At 35.8% G+C, this 19,267-nt stretch overlaps 3 protein-coding genes across 3 annotated transcripts in view; 2 read left to right on the top strand and 1 right to left on the bottom strand.

Moving 5' to 3' along the window:
- Positions 1–9,352, top strand: part of RPF1 (ribosome production factor 1 homolog) — a 17,092-nt gene extending 7,740 nt beyond the window's left edge. The window contains 6 exon segments of the mRNA XM_011355567.2: positions 6,194–6,289; positions 6,853–7,006; positions 7,614–7,696; positions 8,049–8,230; positions 8,423–8,549; positions 9,138–9,352. Coding sequence (XP_011353869.1) covers positions 6,194–6,289; positions 6,853–7,006; positions 7,614–7,696; positions 8,049–8,230; positions 8,423–8,549; positions 9,138–9,179 — 684 coding nt within the window. The 3' untranslated portion in view covers positions 9,180–9,352.
- An 841-nt stretch (positions 9,353–10,193) lies between these two features.
- Positions 10,194–16,677, bottom strand: GNG5 (G protein subunit gamma 5). The gene is made up of 3 exons (XM_011355566.1): positions 16,490–16,677; positions 12,788–12,931; positions 10,194–10,428 (listed from the first exon to the last, which is right to left on the bottom strand). The coding sequence occupies exons 1-2, from the start codon at positions 16,568–16,570 to the stop codon at positions 12,806–12,808; spliced, it is 207 nt and encodes a 68-aa protein (XP_011353868.1). The 5' UTR covers positions 16,571–16,677; the 3' UTR covers positions 10,194–10,428; positions 12,788–12,805.
- A 1,450-nt stretch (positions 16,678–18,127) lies between these two features.
- The window catches only part of SPATA1 (spermatogenesis associated 1), a 34,262-nt gene continuing 33,122 nt past the window's right edge, over positions 18,128–19,267 (top strand). Inside the window, 1 exon segment of the mRNA XM_023528129.1 lies at positions 18,128–18,145. Coding sequence (XP_023383897.1) covers positions 18,128–18,145 — 18 coding nt within the window.

Genomic DNA, 19,267 nt, shown 5'->3' on the forward strand with positions numbered 1-19,267 from the left:
AGTATCCATACATGCTTGGCCCTTTTCTGTGCTTTCTACTTGCTTGGTCAGTTTGTCACTGTTATCACTTCTTTACATTTTTAATTATTTAGCTTCATGATAAGTTTTGATACCTGTTAAGGGCAAGATGTCCCTCCTCAACCCCATCCTCAAATCCCTCTCTTCAAGTGTGTTCTCTTCTTGGACTTTAGGTCTTCCATATAAAATTATATATTGCACTAAAGTAGATTTAGGTCTTTAAATACTTAAAATGTATTTCAATGAATTTCATAATTTTCTTCATTATAAGTTTTACACATAAATTATTAGAGCTATTCCTGGTTATCTTTTTTCTTATCAATGTAAATCATATCTCTTTCAAAATTGTTTTATTTGCTAATTTATAAAAATGCAGTTGATTTTTAGATAGTGATCTTCTAACCAGTAGTTTATCAAATTCATTTCTAATAATTTGTCTGAATATTGTTTTCATGTTTAGGTAAATCTTTTGTTTTTTACTTTCAATCCATTAGGTTGTTTTTTTGTTTTTTTTTTTTTCCTTTCTCATTTTTATGCTGACTAGAACCTCTAGCATGTCAAATAAATAGAAAAGGCACTGGTGGCATCCCGATTTTAAAGAGAATATTTCTAATGTGTCATCATTAATATTTGTGATACATTAATGATATAGTCTTCTTATGAATTAAGGAAATTCCATTTTTCTTTTTTTGCTGATTTTATTTATCATAAATGAATGTAGAATGTTATCGATGCTTTTTCTGCAAACATTGAGGTAATTAATCACTTTTTCTGCCAGTAGCGAGATGAGTGAACAGGTTTCTTTTCTCACACTAAAGTAGTAAATGAAATAGATTTTCTAATATTAAACCTCTTTGAATTCTTGGGATAAATCCAGTTTAGTTATGTTGTTATATCTTTCTTTTATACATTGTTTTTGTTTGTTAATACTTTGCTAAGAAATATACACCTGTGTTCATGGTGAGATTGTAGTAATGTCCCCTTTTCATTCCTAATCTTTGAGCTTTTCACCAAAGATATATCTATTTTGTTATTTTTTTCAAACTGCTTTTTTCTTTGATCTTACCTATTGAATCTTTGTTTTCGAATTCATTTATAGCTTACTTTCTCTTTATTCTTTCTTTGTTTCTGCACTCGAGTGTATTCTGTTTTTATTTATTTGATTGATTTTTCATCTTTTCTAATATAAGAGCAGTTAAGGCCACAAAATTCTCTCTAAGTACCATTTTTGGTATATCCCACAACTGTTAAGATGTGTTCTTATCATTATTGTTCAAATCTTAATATCTCTCTTAATAGAAGAGTTGATATCTTATAATTTCATTAGTTTTTTGCTTGATGTATGTTTTTTAATTAGTTTTCCCCCGAATCCCTATTTCTTTTCTTCCACCTACCTGGGGTTTCATTTGCTCTTTTCCTAGCTTCTTAAGATGAAAAATTATTGATTTTATACTTCTTTCTGTCTAATACAAGCACTTAAGCTGTTTTTTCCCCTGAGCACTGCTTTAGCAACATCCCATAAATTTTGTTATCTTTTTTGTTTTCATTTCCATTCTGTTCAAAATATTTTCTAATTTCCCTTGATTTCTTCATCTTGTTGATTTTTAAAATGTGTGTTAATTTCCAAATATTTTAGGATTTCCCAGATTTCTTTCTGCTGTTGATTTCTAATATTTTATTGTGGTTGTGGAATGTACTTTTAGTCTTTTTCAGTTAAAGAGACTGTTTTATGTGCTAGCATATTTATTTTGGAGAATGGTCTCCATGTGCCCTTGAAAAACATATGTATTGTGCTGTTATAAGAGTTGTTTCAAGTTGATTGTATTGTTCATGTTTTCTATATTGATGAATGTCTTTCTAGTCATATCAGTTACTGAGAGAGGAGTAACGAAATCTCCAGCTATAATTGTTGAATTGTTCATTTCTTCCATTCCTTTCAGTTTTGCTTCCTGTCTTTTTGGGAGTTCTTAAGTTAGGTGCATATACGTTTATAATGATTATACCTTTCTGGCGTAATTTTTTCTCCATGCTTTTATTTTCAACCACTTCGTGTCTTTGAATTTAAAGTGTCATGTACAGAAAGCATATGGTTGGATGTTGCTTTTCTATTCAGTCTGAAAATTAAAATTACTTTTGATAAAGATATACATTTGCCTTTTTTTTATATTAAAATTTTTTTTCAATTATAGTTGGCATACAATATTATATTAGTTTCAGGTGTATGACATAGTGATTAGACATTTATATTACTTAAGAAGTGATCACTCTGATAAATCTAGTACTCATCTGACACCATAGTCATTACAATATTATTGACTGTATTCCTTATATAATACTTTACAGCCCCACGACTGTTTTGTAAATATCAATTTGTACTTCTTAATCCCCTCCCCTTTTTAACCCACTCTGCAATGCCACTTCCATCTGGCAACCTTCAAAATGTTCTCTGTATCTATGAGGTTATTTCTGTTTTATTTTGCTCTTTTGATTCTACATTTAAGAAAAATCACATGGCATTTATCCTTCGCTGTCTGACTTACTCCACTCAGTACAATACCCTCTAGGTTCATCCATGTTGTTGCAGATGGCAAGATTATTTTATGGCTGAGTAATATTTAATTGTATATGTGTACCACCTCTTCTTTATCCATTTATCCATTGATGGACATTCAGGTTACCTCCATATCTTGGCTCTTGTAAATAATACTGCAATTAACATATGGATGTACATGTCCCTTCAAAGTAGTATTTTGGGTTTCTTCAGATAAAAACCCAAAAGTGGGATTACTGGGTCCTTTTTTGTCTCTTACTATAACTTTTGTTTTAAAGTTTATTATGTCTGGTATAAATATTGCTAGTCCCAGATTTTTTTTTTCCATTTTCATTTTCATAAAATATCTTTTTCCCTTTACTTTCAGTCTGTGTGTGTCTTTCAATCTGAAGTGAGTCTCCAGTAGGCAGCATATGTACGGGTTTTGTCTTCTTATCCATTCAGCCCCCCTATCTTTTGATTGGAGCATTTAATCCTTTCTAATTTGAAGTAATTGTTGATAGATGTGTAGTTATTGCCATTTTTTAAATCACATTTTTAATCTTTTCATCTTCCTCGAGAAATCTCTCCAGCATTTCTTATAATACTGGTTTGGTGAAGAACTCCATTAGCTTTTTCTTGTCTGGGAAGCCGTTCATCTGTCCTTTGATTCTAAATGATAGCTTTGCTGAGTAATCTTGGTTGTAGGTCCTTGCTTTTCATCACTTTGAATATTTTGTACTAGTCCCTTCTGGCCTACAAAGTTTCTGTTGAGGAATCAGCTGACAGTCTTATGGGAGCTCCCTTGTAATTGTCTATCACTTGCTGCTTTTAAGATTCTGTCTTTAAGCTTTAGCACTTAATTATGATGAGTCTTGGCGTTGGCCTCTTTGGGTTCATTTGGTTTAGGACTCTCTGTGCTTCCTGGGCTTGTATGTGTCTGTTTCCTTCACCAGGTTAGGGAAGCTTTCCATCATTATTTCCTTAAATAGGTTTTCAGTTCCTTGCTCTCCTTCTCTCTTCTGGTACCCCTATGATGTGAATGTTGGTATATTTGATGTTGTCCCAGAGGCCCCTTAAACTGAATTCTCATGTTTTTTGGATTCTTTTTTCTTGTTGCTGTTCTGATTGGGTGTCTTCTACCTTATCTTCTAAATTGTTGATTCAGTCCTACAAGGGAGATCCCATAAGACTGTATCAGCTGAGGTTGTGGGGACTTCTTTTCTTGGTACTGAAACCCCGGACTAGGGAGCCCAGTGTGGGGCCGGGACCCCTTGCTTCTTAGGGGGACCTCCACAACCCAGATATCTCTCCTGATTCTCAACTACCGTACATGGTTGTGGGACCAGCAGATTTCACATCTCCGCCCCTCCTACCAGTATCAACATGGTCTCTTATGTATGTTACCAGTTGTAGGACCTCTGTTCAGCCAGACCCCAGGCAATTCCCAATAATGGTTGTTCCATAGTTTAGCTGTAATTTTGGTGTCGTTGTGAGAGGAGGCAAGGACAGTGTCTACCTACTAGGCCATCTTAACCCTGCCATTTTCCTTTTTTCCACAACTTATATCTTTATATATTTTTTGTTCCTCCTTAACTGTTTCCTTTTTTATTAAATATTTTTAATAATGCTGTTTTAATTCTTCTTGATCTTTTAAGCTATATATATTTTTTAGTAGTTTCTTTAAGAATTACATCATGCGCCTTTAATACCATCTACTTCAAGTAAATACACAATTCTAGTAAAACATAGCAAGTTTACACTTGCTATGTAGCTTCATTTCCTCCACTATTGCTCATGCTGTTATTGTCACATATACTACTTCTGTTTATGTTGCAGATCTAGTGTTGTAATTACTGCTTTAAACAATCTTTTGTTTTTAAAGATATTAAGAGTCTACACAAACAGAGTCTTATGTGTTTATCTTCATATTTACCGTTTTTTCTTTCCTTCCTCTGGATTCAAGTTACTATCTAGTGTCATTTTCTTTTAACTTGTAGGATTTCCTTAAGTCTGTTTTTATATCAGGTCTAAATAGCAGTTATCTGTTTTTATGTGAAAATGTACTTATTTTGCCTTCATTTTTTAAAGATAATTTTGTAGACTATAGAATCCTTGGCTTTTTTTTTTTTTGTATTTTGAATATATTCCATTGTATCGTGACCTTTATTATTTCCCCTGTACATGATTTATTTTTTCTAATATTTTTCAAAATTTCATCTGATTTTGGTTTTTAGCAGTTTGACTCTGATGTGTTTAAGTAGTGTTCTTTCATTTTATCTGACTTGAGTTTTGTTGAGCTTGGAGAGCCAAGTTTTTCATCAAATCTGGAGATTTTTCAGCAATTATTCCTTCAACTATTTTTTTCTGCTCTTTTCAAACCTCTCATTTTGGGACTCCCTTTCACACACTGCTGAAATAGTTAACATTGTCCTCCAAATTTCTCCAGCTTTGCTTCTTTTTCTGTGATTGATTGCTCTGTTCTGCAGACTGGATATTATTTATTAGTCTCTTTTCTAGTTCATTGGCTTTTCTGCCATTTCAGATCTTTTATATCCATATTTTCAATTCCTTGAGTATTTTTATTATAGCTGCTTTAAAATTTTCACTAAATTCAACATATAGGCCTACTCAATTTTTATTGAGTGCTTTTTTTCTGATTATAGGTCATTCTTGTTTCTTTGCTTATCTGATGTTTTTGGTTGAAAACTGGACATTTTAGACAACATATTGCACTAACTAGACTTATTTTTAAGGGTTATTGGCATTTTTTGTTTTAGTAACTTGCCTAGAACTAAACTGTGGGCTCTGTCTCCTTAATAGCACTATGTCTCTACGTATTTTTTGTTATTTTTAACCTAACTCCCTAGAGATTTCCCCTGGGTTTGTAACACTTAATATTCAGTTAGTGATTTAGATAGAGGTTGTGTTGAGATACCTTGAGTCACTAAGACATACATAGCTTCTGACAAGCTGTGTGTGGGTTGAATGTATTTAAAGTTGCAGCCAGTGCTTAGGTCTCCCTTGCTGCTCGTGTGCTCTGGATTCTCAGATGTCTCATGTGTAGTTTAGCTGTCAGCTAGGGATTTGTGGAAAGATTATGTTGCCTCTCTATGGCTCTTTCTCTTCCAGAACTCTTAAATTTCTGGCTCCTTTAAATTTCCACACTTACTCTAAAATGGGCCTGTAACCTTTGACTGGGGTTTACACACATACCCACCCATGCTCCCAACCTGAATTGAGTCCACCACCTCTGGATTCAGGGTCATTGGTTCTTAACATCAGACCTGAAGTTGGTAAAGTTACTGTTTTCACCAGTTAGGTTGATGCGGGAAATGGAGTAGCTCCAGGCAAGATTCCTGATACTCCTGGCTATAGCTGTACCATTTTTTTTCCAAGAATGTACCTCAGTCTGTATCCTGAAATTGTTTTTGACATTTTTTCCAATTTTATACTTGTATTTCTATATAAAGGAAATCACCCACTTCTTTTTGTTGCCATTAATGTAAGTCCCTCCTAGGCCTTCTTTAAATCCTCTATCAGTTAGGAAATCACTAATCACTATCATAGAATCCTTCTAGAACTACTTTTAAAATTTTGATCCAGTAGCATATTTGATGTAAAATTTTCTCTTTCTGTTCTCAGGTTGCTTTTGATGAAGCTACAGATGAATTTGCTTCTTACTTCAACAGACAAACTTCTCCCAAGATTCTCATCACAACATCAGATAGACCTCATGGGGTAATAAATACATTAATCAGTATAGTTCTTAAATTCCTAATTTTATTTTATTAGTCTATTTAAAAGAACTCAGTTCACAAGAGTTAAATTATTAGTAATTCCCTTAGATAATGCTATGAATAGGTTAAATAAAATGTTATACTGGTGAAGCAATATAGGTTCACTAAGCATGATTCTTCAGCATACGGTTTTCATCTTCAACACTATTAACATTTTGGGCTAGATAATTTTTTGTTATAGGGGTTGTCCTGTTCATTATAGGATGTTCAGCAGTATCCCTGGCCTCTATCCACTAGAATACGAGTACTAGCCATCCCTGAACCCATTATCACCAAAAATGTTTCCAGACATTGCCAAAGGTCCCCTAGTGGAGCATAATCACCACTTGAGAGCCACTACTTTTAGGATGATCAGCCTTAAGTACAGGATGAAACACTGTTCAGATTTTCTTCTTTCCTTAGCCTTGCTCTCTATTACTAACATCATTATACCTTTCCTTATAAATATATATCACCTAAGATTTTTATTTTTACTTTTGAGGATTGTTGTTTTTTGTTTTACAGAGAACAGTACGACTCTGTGAACAGCTATCCACAGTTATACCAAACTCACACGTTTATTACAGAAGAGGACTGGCTCTGAAAAAAATTATTCCACAGTGTATCTCCAGGGATTTCACAGATCTGATTGTTATTAATGAAGATCGTAAAACACCAAGTATCCTTTGTTTTTTAAGGACTCCTATTTTACATGGTTTGTGTTAAACATTAGCAATAACAAAACATTTTTGTACAGTGCAGGTACTTAGGAGCTGATCTTTGGATTCTGTAGTTTGCTTTTGACACAAACCACAATTTAGTGGGAATATTCTAGAAAGGATTAAAGCCTTGATTTAGGTCATAAGAAATGACTTTTACCTCTCTTAACCCCTTAAGATACTATTTTTTCCAAAGTGCAAATGATGCAGGAATACTTTTGGCTGTGCCTCATGAAGTTGAGCCTGTGGTAAATTTTGGGTGGGGGATAAAAAGAATTCAAATATTTAATGATAATCTGCTATGTGGTAGACATGCTGTTAAAACAAATCTGTCTTCCAAGAGCTAATGGATTAGTTGGAAATAAAGGCATTTATATGGCTACAACTCAAATAAGTGACAAGTTTGGCATATGCCAAGACAATTTCACTCCCCCAGAGGAATACCTGTACCCCGCTGTTCACCTAGCTACAGATTTCAGGAGCCTGTGGGCATACAGAGGACCAATTATTTAAACAGTTCTAAGATTTAGGTTACAGAGTTCAGTGTGATCTTAGCTTTATGAACAGATGGATTAATTCTGAGTCACTTGCCAAGTGGCCCAACTGCTCATTTTAAAATGAGCAGTGTTCGTCTGCGTAAAGAAATTAAGGTAAGTTTTATGCTTTCCTTGATTGGCAGTGGTCTCACAGTATTTGCTTAAATAGATGCTGTTACTGATTGATTTTAATAATGGTATTTGCTTTCCTCATTAAAGCAAGTTTTATATACTGACAGTTTTCTTGTGAGACTTGTAATTGAATTATGGCGAACAGGCAATAGCCCTTCATTACTTTCTTTTTGGTACATCCATGGCACATTAAAATACTTATTTCGTGAATTTTGATAAGCCATCTGGTTGTCATTAAAATTACTTAAAAATTTTCAAATTTGTCACGTATATTAAAAAACTTAAAAATTATGATAGTTTTGCCAATTAACATGATTTTTCATAATTTTTGTAGAGAAGAGGCAAAGACCCCACAGAACACATACCTGAAATAATTCTGAATAATTTTACAACACGGCTGGGCCATTCTGTTGGAAGGATGTTTGCATCTCTCTTTCCCCATAATCCTCAATTTATTGGAAGACAGGTTGCCACGTTTCACAATCAACGGGATTATATCTTCTTCAGATTTCACAGGTGAGGAAGATACTTTAACTTCTTGGACTTTGACTTCAATCATGAAATATATTTTTAACATAAGCCTCATTTCTAATATATTGTGACAGGTATTATAGATGAAAAGTAAATTATCTTTTGGACCCTGTCATTAATTGTAAGTAAATAAGTTGGGTTTATGCAGACTAATTTCCTTAACTTTTAATTTTAAAGATACATATTCAAGAGTGAAAAGAAAGTGGGAATTCAGGAACTTGGACCACGTTTTACCTTAAAATTAAGATCTCTTCAGAAAGGAACCTTTGATTCTAAATATGGAGAATATGAATGGGTCCATAAGGTATGTGCTCACTCTCTGAGAAGCCATTTAGATGATTTTAAAGGTATGGAATAAGAAAGCATGTATACTTTTTGAGTGTTTATACCTTAATAAGTTATAATTCTGAATTTCTTTCCCACGAACTAGAAAGAACCATTCTCTGATGTAGCTTTTGGGTCTGGTTCTTCTGAAGTATCCTAACAATCAAGTTGTTCTCAAAGTGAAGCCAGCAGCATCACTTAGGAACTTGCTGGGCAACAGACTTATTGAATCTGCAACTTAGGGAGCAGGCCCCAGAAATGTGTTTATAAGCCTGTATTACCCTGAACTATTGGTGCATGCTTGAACTACTGTGTACAATTTTTGTAGAAGTTTGGAGATTATCTTAAATCATAAATGAAAACTTCATTATTTTAAAACATTCTTTTTTCTAGAAAAGTTATCCACTTAAGTGTTACTTTTAAAATTATATATATATTACTCACATATATTGGAACTGTAACTTTAGGTACCTTTCATATTAGACCTAATAACTGTTCAGTCTTCAGAGACAGTTTTTTAGCAGCTACCCATGGATTGTTTACTAACTTTTTTCCTCCTAATTTTCAGCCCCGGGAAATGGATACAAGTAGAAGAAAATTCCATTTATGAAGTACTGAGAGAATAGTACTGGATTTTGCTGAATGGGCCTACCTTGAAATTGTGAAAGAAGACCCTTTTCAAAATGGCATTTGCTGATTTTATAAACCTTGTTTATGTCTAGACAAATTGCCACTTACACTGCTGTAGAAAATACAAATAAAAGTCATTTTGGTAAAAGTTTAGAAGTTGCAATATAGGTTTCCTAAAATTTAATTATTTTATTTTTGGTTAACTGTGAATAACAAGTTGGAATCAAGATTCAAACTAACTTTCCCATTTGCACTTTCATGGAACATGTGGGCTAGAGAAAAATACAATGCTTGGTGGATTATTGTGTAACCAACTCACTGGATTTCCTACCAGATTAATCTTGGATCTGGCAGAGTTTTAAACTCCATTTCCTGAATGAGTAGAGGACAGGTTTATGGTGGGATGTTTTAACATTCCCTTAAGCCTTTCAGAGAGGTAAAAATTTTAAAGCCAAATGGTTTACCAAGAACTTAAAGCAGGGTTGCAAATTATAGAAGTTAATCTTTGGTTCCTTTTTTCTTGCTACTTTGTGCCTCATTACATTATACTGTAGTACTCTAGTCAAGAATGGTCTTGAATTCTGAAGTTTTTCTTATGTCTTATAATAGAATTCTTACATCCAGTTTTTCTCTACTATCCTTATTAGGAGAGCCATCTGTTATGAAGTAAATAACTTTTAAGGTGTAATGGTAATAGGTATAATGGTAATACCCCTACAAAGGAATTTTAGAAATATCTATTAAAACAAAGTTAACCCTAAAAATACTCATGAATAGAAACTAGTATTATTAACAGCCACTTTCTGAGCCTTAAAATAACAAAAGTTAGCAACTTACCTTTATTTCTCTAGCAGTCTTGCAAATATATGCCATAAAGTTATGTGAGAAAAGTTGGCGGAACAAACTAAAAACGTAACCCATAATGACAATGAGAAAATTGTCATTTATCTTCGGTGCTCAAAACAAATAAATGCACTGTATTTAATAACAATAATTAAGCAAAAAAATTTTAATACTAAGTATTTTATTGTAACTGCCAGTGTGTATAAAATAATTACCCTTGTGAAATAGAAATTCATGAAAATTCAGAGAGGTAGATGTTAAGGACTGACAAAAGCAGAAGTTTGTGTATAGTATGGCACGTGTTACAGGCATAAGCTTTTTGTACAAGCTTCAAATTTAGCTCTCCTTTGAATATTCACTGGTTCATGAAAAGTGGTTTAGAAAACCTGAAATGGAAAAAAAAAGTGAATTAGGCTAAAGTGTCAAAGAACAATAGTTTTTCTGAATAGCAATACATCTTGCATTACTTTTTAGGGCATTTATCTAAATGTCAGTTTATAAAGTACTTTCAATTAAACCTATTTTTAAAAAAAGACATGTCATAAGGTTTCTTGAAACAAATGAGAATTAAGATGAGAAAAGACTATGGTGTAAAATGTAACTTTCTCTTGATTTTCACAACCACTCTAAAGTATGTGTTATTTATGGTTTATAAACAGATTTAAAGATTTATTTGCCAAGATCATCGCCAAAATACACTCTGTATCTTAATAAAAAAAAGGTAAAAAAAAAAACCTGAAGCCGAAAAAAAACAAAAAAACCCCTAGAAAATGAGCACTAGTATGGGGAGAGCAATTTAGCAATATCTACTAAGGTAGAAGGTGCAATCACACTTCCATTTACCTAAATAAACCTATTCACAAAGTAAAATGTGTACATGGATAATGACTAGTGATGTTTGAACAGCAAAGAACTAGAATAGCCTAAATGCAAATCAACAGAGGAATGGATTTTAAAAAACCCCAAGGTTTATATATGGTGTTTTTAAAAAGCAGAATGAAAAACTACATACTATGATCCTCATTTTTAAAAACTAATATTCTCTTAAAAGGAAATACCTGTTAACAATGGTTATTTCTAGGTATGTTGATCATAGTAATTTTTGTTTTCCTTGAACTATCCTGTTGCAAAATTACCTGTGCTTTCTAAAATATATAAAAACCGTATGTTTTTAAAAACTATGAGTTTAAAGACAATGTAGATTCTTTGCATCCATGCCACTCACGTGGGCTTACAACCACCAGCAACAGTTAACCTGGTAGGCTGTAAGATATGCAGCGTGTACTTTGGAACTCCTGAATTACAATTTGCATTTTAACAAAGTGATTTATAGATACATTCAAATTTGAGAAAAAATGCTTTAACATCAAAATATTTTCCTAGCCCAGTGTTTCAAATCTTAATATCCACAAAGCTTTTATTATACTGCCAGGATTAATAGCCATTATTTTACTTTGAAATCTGGGTTATTCCAGCCGTATTTATAACATTAAGTCATTTAAATACTGTAGACTTCTGTGAAATGTAGACTCCTATTAACAGCCAGTTAAGAAACCAGGCTTCTTATCAGTATTTTATATCAAATAAAACTATTCTGTAAAGTGAATATAACTGGAACAGAGATTTAAAAAGATCTTTAATAAACCATAATATGAAATTTCCAACAACTGCCATGTAGAATACTGCCAGAAGCAAGGAACCTATTAAACTTAAATATGAAGGAGCTAGAGTATTAAAAAGAATTACTTCCTTATGAAGAACCTGTTACTCAAAGGTGGTGTTTTTGTCCCCTGGTGCTTCAAAAATCTTAACCAACTTAACCAATTATTGTATTTACTGGAAACATGCTGTACTTATACAGACTTCCTGGACACTCCCAAGTCTACAAAGCTTAATTAGGGAGGGCACAACTGTGTACCACGGTATTTTAGGAAGCAGCTTCCTGGACTTTGAGGAGTTATTCTGTTTGTAAAGGTTGTGTGCCATAGCAAAGTCTTCGTTGTTTGTTTTTTTTTAAAGCACTATTAGTTTAAGGTTGTTTCTTAGGTCTCTAGGGAGCACCCTGACTACAGGACTATGGATTTTTAAAGGATAGCACCTTTGGATTACATTTTAAATTATTGGTAGCATATTTTTGGTCACATCTCTTTTGGACTAACAGGTTTTTGCACACAGTGACATTTGATCTGGATGGTACAGAATAAAATATAGAAGTCACCTTATTCAACTATTTCATTTTTTGTTACATTCAAGACTCTTCTAATTCTTTCCTATGCTCCCCTATAGCTGGGTTCTATGAGAGCAATAACATCAGAAGTAGTCCAAAGCAATTGGCAGTACTTTAGAAGTCTCCATAAACATTGCAGATTTTTAAAAAACTGTCTATCTGCTAGGTACACAAAAATTAAACTAGCATTTAAGGATCCCCAAACACACCATTAGGCCAATGTTATGAAAAGTAACATGGCTTGTCACAAAAATGGAATTTTCTAGTAACTAATATCCTCTTTATGGTTATTACATCCTATTTAACCTTCCTTATGGTAAAAGAGAAACAACCTTTGTGACTACTCAATCAGTAAATTTCATCAATCCTCACTTCCTCACAAAACAAAAAGACTGGAAACTTGTGCCAAACAATACTGCTGGGATATCTTACACAATCTGTAAGTGCTACAAAGAAAAAGACTTGACCAGTTATTCCTGCTGTGTGGGGTTTTGTTATTTTAATATAAGGAAACTTACCTCCAAAGATTAGTTTCACTACAAAAAGGAACAGACTTTTTGGGGTCTGAAGGGATTTGTACTTGAAGAGACTCCAGTCAGCAGGGGGTCATGTTGAGCATTCTGCAGACAGAATTGTTTCAAATCTGCAGCAGCCTGGGAAACCTGTAAATAACAAAGGGTAGGGGGGAGTGGGAGGTTGTGAGAATATTTTAAGTTTTCTCAAATCTTTCAAAATACCTGCAACAAACACCTCTTAAAAGATACATACTAATTGAAGGTCAACAGTCATATTCTGAGTTCTCACACTTGAAACACTACATGTAAATAAGAATTATTTTGCTTATTAGAAGCATCAAATGATTCATTACAAACATACAGTTTCGTTTTATCTGCAAAGCACAGCACATCCTGCCAGTTTATTAACAGGCTGTTCAAGTGCAACCTTGAGGGTACTCAACATCTTGTACTAAATCTTGTGTACAACATCTTGTAGTACACGCAATATTAGAGGTTAAGCAAAAAGTGTTAAAATTGTAGCAAACTATTACTTTATCTTGAAAGCAGTATTTACTGGGAAAATGCTCTTAATGAACATTCTAAATCTGAACCATTCAGTTCATTTTTTTGGTATTATGTACCATCATCAGCTAGTTAGTATTACAAAATTAGACAGTATCAGAAAGGCTTACCGCAAATTTCAATAACTTAAAACGACTTCACTAAGCAGCCTGCCTTTAAGAAATTATATGTGCCTTAAATGCGATTTAATAATTTTTATATGTGTATGCAATACCATTCCAACAGGACTTAAGGAACTTCTATGGCTTTATATTTTGTTTATATCCTGTATTATTTAAATATCTATTTGTGTATATCCTGGGTAAGGTGATGCAGGACACAAAAACAATGAAGTGAATGGTTCAGATGTAGAACATGAATGACTAAAAGATGCCCCAAATGAATAAAATACCTTAAATCTTGAATTGAGGTTTTAGGAAGATGGGGAAAATAATTATTTATTCTCAGTTTTAACTACCCCCAAGGTGAGTGAGAACAACTGTCCAGTCCAGCTGGGGTACCTGGCCTTTGAAAGGGGGTTAAAAGCACCAGAGATGCTCTCTATATCAAGAAATCCTGCAGTTTACCACTGTACCCGACATTAACTGATAAAAAGCTCCATCAACCTGAGATGAATCTAGACTCTGCTCTCAATCTATATGTATGTTTGGCTTATACAACAGTCCAGGGTAATGATTTCCACAGGTTTATTTAGCAACTGTGTAAAAAAGTAGTTTTAAAATACCTGGTACCAAGTACTATGACAAATGATCACCCTGCTCCCTCCTCCCCCAAAAGGCATAGAGCTAAAGTAAGGGAATGAGGGGTTCATGTTTCACAATCTTATAACTTGATTCTGTTCACATTAACCAACACTAAGAATACAGTATCTGTTAATTTTCTGCCTTAAGTGTGTAAGTAAGCTCCAATTTAACTCCCTTTCACAAACTGCTCAATCACCACTATGTGCCAAATATACTTCTAGACACTGAGAATACTAACAGCAGCCCAGGTCTCTGCTGATACAGAGCTGACAATTCAGAGGAAAAGAGACAAGGTCCTCTGCAGAAAAAAGAGTGACTTCTTAGACTGTGACCTCTGGGAAGGTGTCTCTGAGGTGACATTTAAACATTTCAATGATACGAAATCCAGCCAAGTAACCTTCCGTGAGAAACCTATCAATGAGAATTCTGAGCAGTGGGGAAAATAGACCAAGGCTCAAACTAAATAAGATGCCAATCTATAAGGCAGTGTAATAATCATCATCCAGGAGGCTGAAACCCCTACAATCCTGGCATAATTATTGGTGCCCTCATTTACTCTCAAAAGTGTCCTGGTTGGCAATAGGTGTATGGTCACCCTACATGTGGGAGAATTTGTAAAGCATCTGATAATTTCTATCAGTTGTACTCAAATATAAACAGTAAATGTGAGCTAGTTTAAAAATATCTCCCCTAAAAAAGCAGTCATGGATAAAATAGATGCACAAAATGAAATTGAATTAACCACATTTTGCAACTCATCTAAAGAAAAGCTGATTTAAGGTTGCAAGGTGAGATCCCCACCCCCACACTCCTAGCTACAGCCTAAACGTCACATTAAACACTCTTAAATCTGAATCACTAATGGTGGCTTTAATAATCTCGACCAGAAGTCTCCTAAAGAATTAAGTATAGGAAGCAGATGTCATGTTGCATAGTTATTGGAGGGGCTATGATTTTCATAATAAAGCCCTCAAAGTACTTTAGTCTGAGACTGTATCTCATTTTCTTTGGAGAGTAGGGCCAAGTAACCCTACCTAACACTTATTGCATTCAACGAGCATTTTTTTTTCTTTCCTGGGCCACTCCAATCTATGATAAAGGCACACTTGAATGATAATGTAATGGTTGGTAAAGCAATATATGATTTTAAATTTCATCGTTAAATCTAGCCAAGACGAACCATAAACTACTGGAATGAGGTTAAGAATCTGGAGATTAGAGAAATGGATTCCAAACAGCAATGAAGTCTACAGGACGTCTTAAAGGACAGGAAAGGAGGGGAATCCCACATCAAGAATGACGAGAATTTCCCTTCTCTCCTGAGGTGAAGACAACTAAGTTAGGTGCCTGACATTTCTTTTTAAGGAAGTAGGTAAATGAGAGACCATCTTACTCCACAAAACATTTCAGGGAGAAGTAAAGACTACCCTGATGAGTACAGAATCAAATCATCTCACAAACTGGCTGCTTCTTTAAACAGAGTACCTGATATTTATTCTCCTCTGTTTCTTCTAATTACGAATGTTTAACACGCGAGCTGACCTGCCCCCGAAAGAAGCCAATTCACTTAGATACTGAACAGCACTAGAATGTCAGGTTGTTTTATCAACACACTCGAAAGGCTTTTTCCCCAAAGTAAATAACCCAAGAAAATGTCAATGTCAACCAGACGCCAAAATAAATAAGGCTGGTCCACCCTAATCTAATCACTTTCTCAGGTATGCGGATCAGGAGATAACCCCAAGGTCTGATCTCAGCAACTGCCAAATCGGTATGAAATGCAAGCTTTGTACGAGACTGTACTCCTTCAACACCGGGGACGTTTCAAGAACAAACATGCTTCTTTAACCTATAGTTTAAGTTATGCAAGAATTCGTTCTCAAGTACGTGCTCGGTGGATGAAAGGAGCTGGAGATAAAAATCTACTACTAAAAGAAGTAGGTCTGGAAAGTTGACATAGAAAAAAAATACGTTAGTTCTGAATCGAAAGTCGGATAAAACCTTCGTCCAGGGATGAGAAATGGTGGAGGCTGGTAGAGAGGGACGGGAAGGGTGCAGACGGCTCGCGGAGGAGCAGCTGTTGTTGGCCAGGCCAGCCATGGAGTCACTGCGGAGGGAGGGAAAGTGGGAGGAAGAGCCGGAATGCGGAAAGCCGCTGTTCAGTGCAGGCGCCAGCCCGCTTTGGAAAGTTCTGGGGCGGAAGGACGCACTAACTGGCCCCGCAAACCACAGCGCCCACCCGCGCCGCTTCGTCTCTAAAGCTGGGCGCGCGTCGTCCCCAGGAGAATCGCGACGCGCCCGCCCCAACCAGCTCCGGGCTGGATCCCATCCGCCGCCGCCGCCGCCGCCGCCTCTGCCTCGGTCTTCCCCTTCCCCGCGGCCGCCCGCCCCCGCTCACCTTCACGCGGTTGAGCCCAGCCTCTAGCCGGAGCTGCTGAACCACCTTCTTCATAGCGGTGACGCTGGAAGAACCAGACATGGCGTACGCGGGAGCCGGGCCGATGTGTCGGTGGTGGGTGGCTGGGTCGTCGGTCCGCGGGGCCAGACGGCGGGGCAGCGTAGGGAGGGGCGGGGCTCGGAACTTTGTCTCTAAGTTTCCGGTTCTTCGCCCAGCGGCTCCGCCCTCGGCGCGCATGCGTGCCCTCCGCCGCCAGCAGTTTAGCTCCCCGCGGGGGCGGACCACGAGCCGGAGGGAGGCGGAGGAAGGAGCGAGAAGGGGCGGAGCAGACGGTGGGCGGGGCAGCTGCGGGAAGTGAGCGCGACCTGAGGCTCAGCCTCTCCTACCTCCGTCCCTCTGCGGAGAGGCGGATTTGGGAGAGGTAAGGGAAGACCTTGTCATCGGCCGCCAAGACTCGGACTCTGAAGAGCACCGATCAGGAAAAGTCAGACGTTGGAGGGCGTTTATAAAAGGCCTGTTGGCGGGATGACACGGAGGTTCCAGTTTTCCAAACGGAGTTGGCGGCAGAGGTTCAGGCGTGTGTCAGTGGCACCTTATCCCCATAGAGACTTGTCTCTAAGTGACCCAAGTTTGTCCAACGTGCCGCCCATCCTCAGCCCGCTTCCCTACCGTCAGACCCCCGAGGCCGAAAGAGGGCGCGGAGGTCACTGTAACCGACCTAGGAGAGCCGGGTGGCGGGGAGCAGGGGCGCTGGTTCCCTAGAGAAAAGATGATCTTCTCAAGGTTTGGCTTCTGTCGCCTCTTACCTCTTAGTTTTTCGAGGTTGTGAGGAAGCTAAAGTAGTAGCTGAAGATTACACCTGTTTCATCCATTTAATTTGGAAGATTAACGCTTTACTTTAAAAAGTAAAACGTCTTTTTGTGTTTCGATAAAGTTTATTCTTTTATATTTCACTTGTAACTTATTACCTGCTTCTTGAAATTGATCTTCAAAAGGGTTTTCTGGAGAGAGACAGTAGGATCTAGCCAAGCAAATTAGGCTCAGTCAGTGCACGTTTCACCCATGGAAACGTATACGTTATGTTTCCTATTCTGTTGAGATAGTCCAACGAATATACTAATATTTTCTATAATTATGAATAATTTTATCATTAATGCATTTCATTTTTTTGTATAGTGAAAAATTCCATATATAATTTGCTCTATGTCAACAAACCCTATTTTATTTACTTAAGTATTTAAATTAGTTAACAAAAATGTACAGCGTACTTTAGTATTTTACTTAATACACTGAAAGTAATGACTAGGGTTATAAATAAGGGTTTGAATTCTGGTCCCCTCTGCCCTTGGTATCCCTCGGCAAGCCACAGAAACTTTGCTGAGCCTGTTTCCTCATTTCAAAATGAAATAATAAAACTTACTTCCCGGAGTTGTTTTTGAGAGTGAAATGAAACTGTATATGTAAAAAATATGACAGGTATCTCAATAAATGTCAGTTCTCTGTGTTCCCCAAAAGTATTTTAAATTATTTCACCTTTGATGCCTTGTTGACTAATCTTATTCACATATTACAGATTTGGTAGATTGAACATAAATATCTTTAGTCAAAGAATCTTTTATTTCACAGTAGTTGTAGAATATGCCCCTAAACTCTAAGGTAAGAACTGTAAAATAGTAGTGCCAAAAGATATTTTAGGAAATATATAGTTTACTCTTCTATGAGAAAGAGGGTTGAGGAATAAGCAAGGCCTGTATTATTATAGGCCTGTATTATTATAGGCATTCTCAGAAAAAGTTTTGTTGGTTTTTTAAATTTCTTCAGAGACTGACCACAGAGTTTGGATTGCTGTCTCAAGATATCATCTTAGTTTTTGTAGTGTACATCTAATAGAGGATTCAATTTAGAATAGGAAAGAAGGTGGATGGGGAACCAGTTCATTTTAAATTCAGTTGCATCTGAAGAAATTAGCAATAAAAACAGTTTATGAACTGTCAGTATCTCCTAAACAAGCCATGTTCTTTGACCTTCCACAGTGTTTTAAAACAAAGACCTTACCAACTTTGCAGATGTAGAATTGACACTTCAGATAAAGACAGGCCCTTCTGTACAAACAACTTGTCACCAAGAGAATCCTTATAACAATGAATGACAAGAAAACACAACCAAGAAATCTCATTTTTTTATTTTGTCAGTAGAGCATAGTCAATTTAAATTTACCTGGGATCTTCACCTTATTTGATTAATACTGTAAGTTTGATATTCAAATACTGAATGTAGACTTAGTGAACTAAAGAACTTACAGTACTTTTAAGTTTTTTATACTTTTAAGTTTCAAGTGCCTTGCTTTGTAGCTTAAAAGCTGAATATATTTTTAAGGAGAGACTCACAATTAATTATGACTTCTTTCTCAAAAAGTGAGTTTATATTACTTTGTTTTTGTAGTCAATAAGCAGACAAGGTTTGGAGAAGATGGGTGACTTGCCCACCATTATACAGCTAATTTGTGGCAGAGACAAGACTAGAACTTAGATCTCCTGATTTTTATCCCATTATATGTAGGTAATATATTTTTTCCATGGAGCTGCTCATATATTGGAGTAATAATTAGTTCTCATAATTGGGCATGGAACTATAAGGAAATTTAGGATTTTCTAATGAGCATCTCTTGATGTGCCCTATTATCAAATCAGACAGGATATAAAAATCACCAGAATTCTTATTTCTAGGCACTGAACAGAGTATCAGAAATTCTTAACCTTGACGTTCAGCTCTACTACT

This window comes from Pteropus vampyrus, unplaced genomic scaffold, assembly GCF_000151845.1.
Source record: "Pteropus vampyrus isolate Shadow unplaced genomic scaffold, Pvam_2.0 Scaffold22, whole genome shotgun sequence".
Lineage (NCBI taxonomy): Eukaryota > Metazoa > Chordata > Mammalia > Chiroptera > Pteropodidae > Pteropus > Pteropus vampyrus.

Bases quoted from the DNA above. Each gene is read 5' to 3' on its own strand.
- GNG5 (XM_011355566.1), bottom strand. From the start codon at position 16,570: ATGTCTGGTTCTTCCAGCGTCACCGCTATGAAGAAGGTGGTTCAGCAG. The intron at 12,932-16,489 runs GTGAGCGGGGGC...TGTTATTTACAG, and splicing joins CTGGGCTCAACCGCGTGAAG to GTTTCCCAGGCTGCTGCAGA.